The sequence below is a fragment of the Lonchura striata genome, chromosome 4, assembly GCF_050655825.1.
Source record: "Lonchura striata isolate lonStrDom1 chromosome 4, ASM5065582v1, whole genome shotgun sequence".
Classification (NCBI taxonomy): Eukaryota; Metazoa; Chordata; class Aves; order Passeriformes; family Estrildidae; genus Lonchura; species Lonchura striata.
This window is the reverse complement of record NC_140706.1, coordinates 37,276,905-37,290,366: the sequence shown is the minus strand read 5'-3', so window position 1 is coordinate 37,290,366 and position 13,462 is coordinate 37,276,905. Positions and strand designations below refer to the sequence as shown.

The 13,462-nt window shown below is 49.1% G+C and overlaps 2 protein-coding genes across 2 annotated transcripts; one reads left to right on the top strand and one right to left on the bottom strand.

Annotated features, from left to right (window-relative positions):
- Nucleotides 1-6,309: 6,309 nt before the first annotated feature.
- On the top strand, nucleotides 6,310-10,951 carry LOC146767590 (ectonucleoside triphosphate diphosphohydrolase 7-like). The gene is given in 10 exon segments (XM_085579489.1): nucleotides 6,310-6,351; nucleotides 6,466-6,726; nucleotides 6,773-6,861; nucleotides 6,863-6,976; nucleotides 7,339-7,442; nucleotides 7,512-7,568; nucleotides 7,835-7,983; nucleotides 8,060-8,226; nucleotides 8,979-9,303; nucleotides 9,399-10,951. Coding segments are annotated over 10 exon segments (1,398 nt in total). The 3' UTR covers nucleotides 9,489-10,951.
- Nucleotides 10,952-11,597: 646 nt separating this feature from the next.
- LOC110483311 (V-type proton ATPase subunit e 2) lies at nucleotides 11,598-13,165 on the bottom strand. The gene is made up of 4 exons (XM_021553145.3): nucleotides 13,043-13,165; nucleotides 12,916-12,963; nucleotides 12,579-12,722; nucleotides 11,598-12,340 (listed from the first exon to the last, which is right to left on the bottom strand). Exons 1-3 carry the CDS (start codon nucleotides 13,144-13,146, stop codon nucleotides 12,629-12,631), a joined length of 246 nt encoding a protein of 81 aa, XP_021408820.1. The 5' UTR covers nucleotides 13,147-13,165; the 3' UTR covers nucleotides 11,598-12,340; nucleotides 12,579-12,628.
- Between the last annotated feature and the right edge of the window lie 297 nt (nucleotides 13,166-13,462).

Below are 13,462 nucleotides of genomic sequence, written 5' to 3'. Positions count from 1 at the left end.
GTATTGCTGTTTCATGTCAAGCTTCTTGTGATCCAATACCCTCAAGTTCTTTTCCCCAGAGGTCAATCCTTTCTCGCCCCAGCCTGTATTTATGCTTGGGATTGCCCCAGTCCAGGTGCAGGACCTTGTACTTGGGCTTCTTGAACTTCATGGGCTCACCTCTAAGTGTGCCCAGGCCTCTCTGGATGCCATCGCTTCCCTCCAGCGTGTCAACTGCAGCACATGGCTCGGTGTTGGCAGACTTCCCACTGTGCATGCCAGTGACAGCAATGTTAAAATGGCACCTGTCTAATACTGACCCCTGAGGACACCACCTGCCATTGAGTCATTGGCTGCAACCCTTTTTGTGTAACCATCCACTCAATTTCTTATCCACTGAGTGGTCCATCTGTCAAATCCATGTCCCTCCAGTTTAGGGACATCCTCCTACAATGTCATCTTATATCTGAATAATAATAGCATCGCAGAGAGGTCTTGCGTTTCTGGCCAGTAAAATTCCCCAGGAAGTGTCTATAATTTTAAAACAATTACACTAAGGACAAATTTTACTAAAGGAGCAGATGTTACAGCAGCTTTTCTTGAGTGGCAAGTATGAGGACATTGGCTTTAGGCACCCTCTGTGCCATTCTCTGAAGCCTGCTTATCTGTACAACGTCTACTTTGCAGGAGCTGTGAAGAAAATGTCTCTTTCACAGTTTGTAACCTAGTGCCCTAAACCTGCATTGGAATTCAAGGGGCAGACAGCTGCAGTCTTGTTTCTTATTACTTTGGTATTTGTCTGCATAGATGCTTATATAGGTCAGGCTTTCTAAACTGATCAGTTTCTAAGAGGGAAGGTGGGGAAGTGGAAGAAATATTGCTGTATTTAAATGCGATTATTTTTTCATTTTTAATGCCTTAAGAGGCCTTGTGCCTTCTTTCTTCCTGTTTTTTTTTTTTCCAGCTGACAGAGTTGATTTTGAATTGCAGTTGCCCCTGAAGTTGTAATGGTTCAAAATCAGGTAAATGGATGTAAAATTTGTTGCAAAATACATTTCACTGTATGAAGACAGGGGACCTGAGCCTATACTCAGAGGTATGCTTAGTTCTTAGAAATACTGGTAATCCAAGAAGCTTGTACCTGTTTTAGGTGAGCATGTGAAAGCTGCAAGAAATGAGAGTTGTGATCACAGTGGAAAGAAATACTTGAACAAATTAAGTAAAGTTCTTAAAATAAGAATTGCATTTGACAGCCATACCAGTGGGAGATACATTTGGTTCGTCACTTTGGGTTTAGTATTTTCCTGACCTTAGGTGAATGAGGGGGCAAAAAATTCTATTATATGGCACTGGTCTATAATTCATTCTTTGGTTGGGAAAAAATTTTAACTGAAAAAGAAGTCATGAGTGAAAGAACTTTGGGGAATGTACTTTTGTTCCTGTTCAATGTTATTACTTATTCATTCAAGTAGGTCCCACTCTGCTAAAGAATCTTTCTTGCAATGAAATTGGGTAGAAGAGCTGTGCTTTTAAAAATAGAAATTAGTTAACAGGATTAGCATTTTTAATGGCATCTAATTATGACTATGATTTCAGTGATGCCACTGTGACACTAGTGAGTCCCTAAGCAGTTTTGGTAATGCTGTTAACACAAATGTTGACTGAATGTTTGACTATGACATGTAAAGTACTGTAAACTTATATGGTGAAGTTGTGTATATCCATTATTTGGTTTATAGCTTGTCTCCCATATATTGGTAACTTTGGCCTTGGAAGGAAAAGTCTGTTTGGCAACGAGTAGGAAAGGTCATCAGTTTCCTTATAGAACCTCAGGAAAGTGCTTTTAGGCTATTGTGAAACAGCATGAGTTTTTATGTAGAAATATATGTGAATGTTACTAAGTTTTCAGATACCTGACATTCAAGGAAGATCATAAAGCTTCTCTGTTATGTTTCAATAAACCTCCTGACCTGCTGCTCTCCAACCATTAGGTTTACCCAAGGGCATGCTTGCAATTTCTATTCTTCTCTTTCTCCTACATGAACAGATTGGCACAATGTATGAATAACCTCAGCCAAGCAGAAATAAAGATAGAGACCTGCTTTGCTCTTCACTTTCTTCCCTGGGGCAAATTGGATACCGAGATCCTGATCATAATTTTTATATACCTGTAGGGAAAATGTTTGAACAAATCCTGCCAGAAGGAGAACAAATCAAGCCTGATAAACCAGTGAAAACCAAACAATCCTCTTCCAGTGCCACCTGTTTCCTCTACCCATTTTCATTTCTGAAATGATGAAAGTGCTATATTCTTTTCCCTTCCAATATCACACGAATATTGGGGAAGACAGTGTCTCTGTTTTGCCTTTCAGCATTCTTTGTAAAACAATTAGAAGAGGAGGCCCATCAGGAAAGAAACAGCTTTTCTGATGGACTGTGCTTCACAATTGTTTAGTATAGGAGACTTTGAGGAAAGTGTATTTACCAATAATAATAAACTTAGTATTGTTATAATGTAGCTCATAAGGGAAAAAAAAAATGGATTTCCTGTGAAGCTTTGGATCTGAGACTTAAAAAGTCTGACTTAACAGTTCTTGTAATTTCTATCAACTATGAATAGAAACTCATTTTTGGGCCAAATATGTTATCCTTTTATAAGTTTTTGTATATGTGCAGTGTCTCTGTAGACACTGAATCACATTTGTATAATTTTTCTTGATTTTACTGAATTATTTACTTCATTGAACTGCTGCTATTTTGCAGTACATAAAAACACAGTTATTTATATGTCTAATATACATCACAAGTTTCTTCACTAATTGAAGTTTCACTAATTCAGTTTGTACAGCACCCTTGCTAGCCACCCATTAGACAATGAGGGGTGAGAGGCAATAAGCTTTCCAGTATTTTCTGTCAGTTGTTTTAGAGTCACTTTCTGGTATCACAGGGGAGCTTAGATATTTTGAAATAGACACATTTTCCAGATTGAAGTTTATTCCCCTTTTAGTAAGCCAAAATTTTGAATTGTTATGACTTTTTTAAAAAAAAAAATTTGTTAGAATTGGTTTCTAAAGACTTATATTCAATAAATCTTCATGGTGCATATTACTGAAATATATACTAAGGTAATAGACAGTAATTACACGGTAAAAATTCTATCCTAATAGGAGTATGGTGTCTATTTTATAAGCTTACGGAGCTGGAAACGCTGTCATATCTACTTCATGTGTATGAGGAGTGGTAAGATTAAACCAGAAAACCCCGTAACACCAGGGAATGGCCTTGATTTCAGAGGCTTGCTTCTCAATACCTGGAATGTGAATTCTAATACTTCTGTATTGGATATCAACATATGCATATTTGATATCTATATATATATATTGGATACCTACATATCAGCATATATGAAGCTAGCTACTTGCCAAAACATACATTGGCTTTAAAATGTTTTTTTTTTGAAAAAATGGTCACCATCCAGAGTTGAGTTGAGAAGTGTCATACCTCTAATTGTTTTGTCTTTTATATTGCTTATTTATTTGTCTGACCACTTAATGTCTATTGAGTGGGAAAAACCCCATCAAAATATTTTTTACATAGATTAAGAAAGACAGGCTTTTAAGGGGGTCACTTTGGGTAAGTAATTTTAGAAGCGTTAACTGTTTAATAAGGCGATTGGAGTATTTTTTTAGAAAAAGTAGGCATTTTTCAATATTGATTCTAGGTTATCCCTTATTTTTCTGTTCATTATTTGCAGTCACTTTGAGTGATGCAGGAAACAAATTAAAAGACATTTTAATTTCCCTTAAGAGTCTCTGTGCAACCTGGATGTTTTTGGAACCTTTACTATATATCATTCCTCTGACATTGTATGTATCAAGAGTGACAAGGCCAGGATGTGGTTTGAACAAATAATCTTTGACAGTGAATTTGTACCTTCCTCAAGAGCTGCCTTTTCCCAAGAATCATTTCAATGTACACTTGCCTAAGAATTATGAGGGTTGCTATGGTTGCAATTGGGGTAAAAAGGCTCTGTTGTTAGAAGGATCTATGAACACCAAATGCAGTATCTGCTATTGTGCTTGGCTTGTGACACACCCAGTACTACTAACCATGTCCATCATTAGGGATACAAGTATCAAGAGTGATGCAAGTTCTGCACTACATTTGGAATCCAGCTGATGTGGAAATGCACCTGAAGGCATTGAAAGCCTAGAAAAGGTGCATTAATATGGTACTGCTAGTCTTGTTGGTGGGCTCTTGTACTCAGTGCTTATGGCTCACAGTCACTGTGTGTAGATTTTTTTTCTTCATTTCTGATTTGCAAGCCTCTGTCATTGCTATGAAGTGATTTAGCACATATGCATTGATTTGTTCTGCAGATGGAACGTGTGCTGTTGTTCCACACATCAGTGGCAATGTCTGTGTGCATTGTTAAGAGATCAGGGATAGAAGCAGCAGCTGTGTATGTGCATGTAAAGGGAGATGGCATGAACAGCAACTGGGGTAGTTAGATGCATATGAAAGGACAGAAACCAGTAGAATAGGTCATGGCTCAATTGCCTTTGACCCATCAGCCAGTCTGTATCCCTGATAAAGTGAAATTTTCACTGCAGTCTACTTTTGAAACTTTTATCTGTGATAGTTTGAAGCAATTTCACAGTATAATTATTTCATGGGGGGAAGATCTCCATAAGGAAGTTCTTACAAAAAAATTTCTCTTCTGGTCTTCATCATTTCACTTCTATTTCTTGTGTGTCATGCTAGATAGATTTCCTTCTCCTTAGAAGTTCCATCTATCAAATATTCATGGATGCCCGTGCTCACTCTTCACTATTAGATAGCAAAATTCCATGTGTTTAACTCCTAATCTTTCCTCATAAATCAGCTTCTCAGTATTATCATTCATGCTACTCTTTGCAGCCTGGTGGTGAATATTACCAGAGCTGCACACAGCCTTTCAAATGGAATCACAGCTAATAGAAGTAATGGTTATTGTTTTTCTGCAGTGTGGTTTCACCTTATGTGATCACCAGGAAGGCTTTATAAACCACCAGTAATACATCCTCAGGTCTTCTTACATTGCTTCTTTGTATGATTTGATTATTTGGGTGTGTTTCTATTTAACTTGAGTTTAATCTCCTGTATCTCAGCTAGATGCATATGTGATTTTGCTAATAGTGATCCCTGCTGTATGTCTCCAAGATGGCACATTTTTCCTTACCGCAAGGAAGAACTAGCACTTCTAATGTAAAAAATAGCATTAAATACCCTCAAAATCAAAGTATTCCATATCTAGTTTAATGAGACAATGCTATTGCTATCAGCTGAGAAAACCATCCTGTAGATTTTGCAGCTTATGAATGGAAAATACTAGATTACCATGTGTTGCTTTTATTACAGTAATGAAATGCCTTATAGTTAGAAGGAACTCAGGCTTTCAGTGTGCTGCCTTTAATTCTGTTTCTTCTCTTTATTTTAAATGGGTCATTTTCCTCCTTTGAAGCTTAATATTAAAATATTTTTAATCTTGATTTCCTTAGTGGACTTGGTTTTTATGAATGTATATCTAAAAATGTGAAGAAATAAACAACCTCAGTTTTTGGAGTTTTTTCTGTTCTTTTTTTTCTGTATGTCAAAGATGAAACCATTTCAGTAGTAATTTCAATGTGTTCCAGGTTCAAAGCTGTTTTGACTGTGATAATTTTACATGACATTATGCTGATGCAACCATCCCACTGATGCAATGATTCCCACTTTTGGTTTGTACAAATACTGGTATTTGCAGATATAAATCTTGAAAGCAGTCATTCCTGCTTGAGTAGCATTTCAGAAAAAGTAAAGGATGACTCCAGTGCATTGTCCATTTGCTTCTTGTGTATTTTGCAGCTCTGTGCTTTTAACCTTGCCCTTGCAATGAATAGAACTTCAGGCCATATTCACAGCTTCTCTCTATCGTGAAATAAATCAGTTAAGATGCATCTTCCTCTTTGCACACTTCCTTTCACTTGAAATGCTTAATGTTGAAAATAGTTATTATCATATAATTTTCTAAAATTTAAAATATTTGCTGGTTTTCTTTCTAACACTCTGAAGTGGACTAAAGCTTGTCTTGGTAGTAATTTTTACTTTTCTGTAGGTGTTTTTGTATGTTGGTCACTAATCCTCAGATTTTAACAAGAGCAAGGAGTAAAACACTGGGGTAAAGAGTGAGTTTGAGAACTTTCTTCTGTCCTGAACAGGTAAAAGTCTCTACTGAAAAAAAGAATGCACAGAATTGCTATTTTGTCAAGGAAGAATAAGTGAGATTGAAGAAGAGAAGAATGAGCGAGAATGAATGAGGATAAGATAAATGACTGTTGTAATAAAATGCATGTATTTCTGCAGATCTTATTTTCATAAAGGAAAGCTATTCCTTTTCAGAAATGTCATAAATTCCGTGTATTAGCAAAGACAGCATGCCGCTAAGGAAAAATAAAATACTCAAAGAAAAGCCATAGTGATACAGAATGTAGAGGAGCGGGGTCACCGGCGGCCGCCGGTGCTGAGCCGCCGTGCCGCCGGTACCTGGCGCGGGCGGAGGAGCTGACGGCCACGGACCCCGAGGACCCGTCCCTTAATTACGGGGTGGTGGTGGACTGCGGGAGCAGCGGGCCCCGGGTTTTCGTCTACTTCTGGCCCCCGCACAACGGGAACCCCCACGACCTGCTGGACATCAAGCAGATGAGGGACCGGAGCAGCCGCCCCGTCGTGAAGAAAATTAAACCCGGTGCGTGCTGCCCCTCTCCGGTGCGAGCCCGAGCCCCCGCGCACGGCCGGGGCGGGCTGGCTCACGGCGCCCTTCTCGCCAGGCATCTCCGCGGCCGCGGCTGCCCCCGAGCAGCCACCCCTACCTGCGGCCGCTGCTGCGCTTCGCGGCCGCGCACGTCCCGCCGCGCAAGCACAAGGAGACGCCGCTGTACATCCTGCGCACGGCGGGCATGCGGCTGCTGCCCGAGCGGTGAGTCCGCCGCGCTTGTCAGGCGAGCCTGGGGTGCGCTGGGATCCCTCAGCCCCGAGGAGGGGCGATACAGATGCCTGCTCTTGGACCTTGCGGGAAAATCGAGATTCCTGGGGGGGGGGGGGATGAAAAAGGAAAGGGCGCGTTGTAGGGGTGAGTGGTAAGGGAATGCAGTTTGAGCATGCTAGGAGGGAGCTGAGAGGAGATGCTTTTGACTGAGGATATCAAACAAATAGATCTGTTTTTCATCTCCAAAGCATGCTGGCTGCAGCAGCTAAACTTGTGGGGTTGAACAGGGGCTGTAGTGTGGTGTGATTCCTGGTCTCTTCACCAGCATCTTTCCCTCTCCTGTACCATTGCAGGCAGCAAGCTGCAATCCTGGAAGACTTGGTGACAAATGTGCCCCTGGAGTTTGATTTCCTCTTCTCCAAATCACACGCAGAAGTAATCTCAGGGAAGCAGGAAGGTAGGAGCTGCCACAAAGCACTGCTTGTTCCTCTTTAGTATATTGTTGTAATGACCTCTTCCTGTGCAGGTGTCTATGCGTGGATTGGCATCAACTTTGTCCTGGGATGGTTTGATCATGAGGATGGTGAGTCTGGCTGCTTGTAGAACAGCTGGGAGGGTCTAAGCAGAGCATGCTGGACTTTGTACCTGTGCTGTAGCTAAGATCAACCTCTGAAGCACATTATAAGTGTGAAACTTTCCTGCACCTGGGAGGTGACCAGGTGCAACTGGCTCTTGGGGTCTGCCAGCAGAGGGGGAGGAGCCCCATGAAGCAGCTCTGGGGTGATGGCGGAAGGGAGAAGATGCTGCCCCAGGCCTTGCCTCTTGCTGACATGCTGCTGTGCGTTGCAGAGGAGGATGCAGTGGTCACCGTAGCACTCGGGGATCAGGGGAAGTCCCTGGTTCGGAAACGAACAGTTGGGATCCTTGACATGGGAGGCGCCTCCCTGCAGATTGCCTACGAAGTGCCTGACACCGGAGCCATCTCCTCCCCACAGCAGGTGCGTGTCTGGTCCCCGAGAGCAGCTCCTGCCTTCCCTGGATTGCTGCTGATCATGGACCTATGTGTGTCAGCAGGACGAGGCTGCCAAGAGCTTGCTGGCAGAATTCAACCTGGGCTGTGACGTGCAGCACACTGGCCACATGTACCATGTCTACGTCAACACTTTCCTGGGCTTCGGGGGCAATTTTGCCCGGCAGCGCTATGAGGAACATGTGCTGAACCAAACCTATGTGCACAACCGGTATTGCTGCCTCACCTAGTGGTGCCCTCACTAGAGCATTGTGAAATGGGGTGCTGGTTCCTTCATGCTGTGCTCTCCTCCTTGGATTTGCCTCATGAGCTGCCTGTGGTGATAACAGCTCCCACAGCCATGCTGGCAGCAGCTGGTGCCTGGGCTGGCACAGAGGGCTTGGCTGCTGCTGTTCTCCAGGCGTTATCAGTGCCACAACTCTCTGCCTTCCTCCTTCTCTCCTTGTGACAGGCTACAGGGAGGCCCCTCCTAGTGGCTTTTGGCTTTTCCTGTTCTGACTTCCCCTCCTTCAGCACCGATTCACTCAACACATCTTTCCATTGCATCCCCACCTTGAGCTCTTCTGTCTCCTGTCTCTCCTTTCCTTCCAAGAGCACTACATGAAGCTGTCGCCACAGTTGGAGGCTTGGTGCCCAGGTACTCCTGTGCTGGGAGCAGCCCCTGCCTCCAGATCCCCAGGGGCTGTGCAGAGGCACAGATCCCCATGACCTGGGTGGCATGGGCTGTGCCTTGTTGCACCCTAGAGGTGCTCAGAGCATGTAGCTGCAGGCCAGCGTGACAGATCTGGGGAGTTCAGCCTTAGCAGGAGGTGGCAGGGAAGGCACCGGCTCTGCAGGGCACAAGAGGACACAGCCTAGTCTGGTGCAGAGGTCATCTGGATGTGGAACAGGGCTAGATTAGGCTTTTGGGATCTGTTATAGGACTCCCTGTGCAATTGCCATTTTTCCTGGACTGTTTTCCAGCCTGCACAACCAGCAGACAGGGCTGAGCCCTAAGATGCCCTTCTTGGACCCCTGCCTGCCTGTGGGGCTGGAGGACACAGTGGTGAGGAGTGGCCAAACCCTGCACATGAGGGGACAAGGGGACTGGCAGGCCTGTACAAAGCTGCTGCAGCCCCTCCTGACAGGGTCCAATGGCAGCCATGCCTCCCTGGTGGAGACCTACAAAGCACCCATGGACTTCAGCAACAGCGAGTTTTACGGCTTCTCGGAGTTCTTCTACTGCACTGAGGACGTGCTGCGCCTGGGGGGCCAATACAGTGCCCCCACCTTCACCTCTGCTGCCCAGGTGGGTGCTGCCTCAGCCCGGGGGAGCCGGGCTGCTCCTGGGCTGGGAGTGAGGGCGGTTTCTCTGTTCTGAACCCCAGCTTCTCCTTCCCCCAGGAGTACTGCAGCCAGCGGTGGGAGGTGCTGGCTCAGCGTTTCCGTGGCGGCCTCTACTCGGCGCATGCTGACCAGCACCGGCTGAAGTAAATGCACGAGCTGGGAGGTGCCATGGCTGGATCTTCTGGGGGCCAGGAAAGGGACCGGTGCAGTTGTTAGCGTCTGGCTGATGCTCCTGTGTGCTGTGTCCGCAGGTATCAGTGCTTCAAATGGGCCTGGATGTACCAAGTCCTTCACGAGGGCTTCCAGTTCCCACTGGACTACCCCAGCCTGCACACAGCCCAGCTGGTGTACGGCCGGGGGGTGCAGTGGACGCTGGGGGCCATCCTCTACAAGACGCGGTTTCTGCCACTCGGGTACCCTCGGCTGGCGGGTGGCGTCACAGAGAAGGGTGGCTGGGGAGGGGCAGGAGTAACTGCACTGGGTGAGGGCTCTGCACAGAGCACGGCAGGTCCCTGGCAGTGCCCCACTGCATCTCGTGGCCAGTCCTGACATTCCTCTCCGTAGGGATCTCCGTCAGGAGAGCATCTGGCAAGCACACGCCTCCTGGCTGCGCCTCTCTTTTGTCTACAAGCACTCTCTCTTTTTTGCCTGCATCCTGGTTGTGGCGCTGGCCATCGTCCTCTACCTCCTGCGGCTGAGAGCTTGGACTCCTCCTTAAAGACCATCTCCAAGTCTGCACTCCATCATCCGTGCGTCAGAACCGGAGTCCGTGTGCCGAGGCAGCTATGGACATGAGAGCTTTCCTCTCCACCTTGCCCCAGTCCTAATCTTTGCATTCCTTGGCCTCTGGCCTTTGCCTCACTACATGGTGTAGAGCAAAGTCCTCTGCTACCAGCAGGCTCAAGGCTGCAGCCCTGGCAGATCCCTCGGATAACAGGACACTATCACTGAGGCAGCCAAACCAGGGCTCTGGCCTGAAGCACTGAGCCACCCCATGACTCAGCCACCAGTTTGCAAAGCAACCTGGTGAGGTGCTGTGGTTCATCACCTGGGGTGGCCTTCTGCAGGCCCTGACAAGCCTGGGGCTGGGAGAGTGGCAGGCACCAGCTAATTTACTGCAGGAACAAGGTAAACCATGAGCTCCACCAGGCTGCTCTGCCCAGCCTGGCCCCTCTTGGAGTATTCCTGAAGGGGTGTCCTGCTCTTTGCTATGTCTTCCCTCTGAGGACAATCCTACAGTCCTACCCAACATCCCAGATTGAGCCCTGAGGGCTCACCGATTGATTTTTGAGGCACCACCAAAGTGGGCTGTCTTTCCTTTCACACATTAATTCATTCCCTCCTGGGCACAGCTGCCCTGTGCTGTCCCAGGTACCAGTGTCAGGATCCGTGGTTCTTTCCTCCAAGGGGGTGGGCTGGGCCTGCCCCGGGAGAGCCACCTCAGTCCAGCCCAGCTCATGGCCCCAGGACAGGCCAGGCCTGAGCTGTGCACACAGGCACAAACCTTCCCTGGGGCTGCAGCCCCACCAGTGGTCCAATGAAGTTTGTCACTTTACTGAACTCAGCTGTTCCCATTCCTGTAGCAATAAACAAACCCTGTGAGCCATCCAGCACTGTCTCATTTCCTAGCAAGCAGCTCCCAGCAGCGATGGTGGCATGGCTGGTGGCTGCATGTCTGCACAGCTCTGCTGCTGCTTCCTGCTGCCACAGTGGGATGATGGAGCTCCTTTCCTGCCAGCATTACTCTCCGATTCCAGCAGGACTGAGCTTAACTGAGCTGGTAACAGCAAGGGGTGCTCTGATCCAAACCAAACTGCTGGAATTCTTGGAAACAGAATCCTTTGCTGCCCTCTTCTAAGAGGAAAAGCCTGCCCACTTAGAGCCCCTCCAAGATGTTGGTCTCTGCTTTTTTCCTTTATTCCTCACCTGAGTCTTAGCTGCCTGGCAAAGAGGCCTCTGGGCTGTTCTACCACCATGGAAATGGTCCCTGCACAGCTGCAAGAGGCTGGGCAAGTACCCAGTTCTCTCTAGCACACACAGTTCCCTCCCTGTGACCCTGGTCCCACAGCATGAGCACACAGGTGGCATCAAGGATAAAACTTTCCACACACCAGCCTGCTGCTGACCTCCACAGCTGAGGATTCCAGCCTTGGTCTCATGGTGCAAGAACAGTGCTGGGGAAAGGAAAGGTGTCTGAATAAGGCCAAGACTGCTGCTCAGCCTCAAAACAGCAAGTGACTCAGCGTCCAGCACGACTTACTAGAAAAATGATTTATTTCCACAACACAAGCTAAATGACACAGACAAATAAATAAGTACAGATAAATTATCTGATAAATAAGGGGAAATATGAAACACAATGCCCTACTTGGCTCACCTCAGAACCTGGACCCATCTTACGGTGGAGATACCTAAACATTACTGCTCAGGTGGGAGACAGCCCTCTTTTCATCCCTGCCAGCAGACCCCAACACCTCCCTTGTCACACCCAAGGGGCTTTGCATGCTTCTCTAGGATCAACCCTCTGGTTCTCCCACCACAGGGGACTGGCCAGACCACAGAGGATGTGATGGCTCTTATGTTCTCATGCAGACGGCAGTCAGTGGATGCAATGATCAGGGACAGGGCAGCTAGCTGGGCAGCTTAAGCTATGAGGAGAGGTTTCACATGGGGGCTAAGGCTGAACACACCAAGAGGGTAGGAAGAACACTGCTGGGACAGGACCCGCTCGTACCACACACAGATCCCTCACAGGATGGTGCTCAGCCACTGCAGCACTGGCCAGCTGAAGGGATCTCTCCCTGGCAGTGTGGCTGCTCCTAGGGCTGGATTAGTAGGCCCTCATCCAGGGATCTTGCCTGCCATGCTTGGGGACCCAGCCATCCATTGCTCCAGGCTGCAGTGCTCCAGGTGTGCTTGGGGAGCGGGTCCAGCCTCTTTCCCAGCACCTCTGGGGGCTGTTTGGTACAGGAGGGTAGGGGCTGGAACAGCTACAACAGCTGGGGGAGGGAGAAAGGGAGAGAAGTTAGCACCAAACCGCATTCACGAGGGAGCTCCCACAAATGTAGGAATTACAATTCTTGATTTGCTCAGGCCCAGCAGAGAGCCAGCAGCCCCACGCTGGGCCCAGCAAAGCATTTCCCCCAGCCCAGCAAGGGCTGAGCTGCAGCTCCCTCCCCAGCCAGGTCCAGGCAGGCAAGCAGGGCCATCCGCCAGCCCGGCTGTGTGCCCACTCACGGTGATGGTTCGATGGGCTCTCTGCTGAGGTGCCGGCTCCCAGGGACCGCTCACTCCCAGAGGAAGCGCACGTACCAGATGGTCTCGTTCTTCAGCTGCGGCCCGAACAGGGGGTTGGCCTGGGCCAGGATGGCGATGAGCCAGCTGCAAAGGGACGGAGCCCGCCGTCAGCCGCGGCAGGAACAGCGCCGGGAGCGGCCGCTGCCCCGGGAGGGGGCGGGCCGCGGCCCGGGGACCGTCCCGTCAACCCGTGGAGGAGGCCGGGCGGCTGCCACCGGTCTCGGTGAAGCCAGCGGAGGTGGGGGGAAGGGTACCGGGCCCGGCCCGCCGTACTCACAAGAGGTAGCAGCACACGGCGGTGGTGACCAGCATCGTGATGATCACCCTGCGGAGACAGCGGCGTTAGCACGGCGAGGCCCGGCTCCAGAAGCCCCGGCCGCGGCGCCCCCCGAGCCCGCACTCACCCGCGGTTCGGCCCCTTGGGCACGAACCAGGGGGCGGCGATGCCCACGAGGCCCCAGAAGGCGGAGAAGAGGACGAGCGGCAGCGCCAAGCTGTGCGCCGTCATGGCCGCCCCGCGCCGCCCCGCGCCGCGTCCGCCCCGCGCCGCCCCGCGTCCGCCCCGCGCCGCCCCGCGTCGCGCCCGCCCCGCGCCGCCCCGCCCCGCGCCGCCCCGCCCCGCCCCGCCCCGCGCCGCCCCGCCCCGCCCCGCCCCGCCCCGCGTCCGCCCCGCCCCGCGCCGCCCCGCGCCGAGCCGGCGCGCCGCCGCCTCCCATTGGCGGATGCGCTCGGCCCGGCCCGGCCGCGCGTGCCTCGGCACGTGTCTGCCGAAGGAGCCGGCGGCAGAGGCGGGCGCTGCGCGCAGCTCCTGTCCGGCACACCGC

What these genes read in the sequence shown, in the direction of transcription:
- LOC110483311 (XM_021553145.3), bottom strand. Translation starts at nt 13,146, where the DNA reads ATGACGGCGCACAGCTTGGCGCTGCCGCTCGTCCTCTTCTCCGCCTTC. An exon ending in CCCAAGGGGCCGAACCGCGG is followed by an intron (nt 12,964 to 13,042) that starts GTGAGTGCGGGC and finishes CTGTCTCCGCAG; the next exon opens with GGTGATCATCACGATGCTGG. An exon ending in GCCGTGTGCTGCTACCTCTT is followed by an intron (nt 12,723 to 12,915) that starts GTGAGTACGGCG and finishes GTCCCTTTGCAG; the next exon opens with CTGGCTCATCGCCATCCTGG.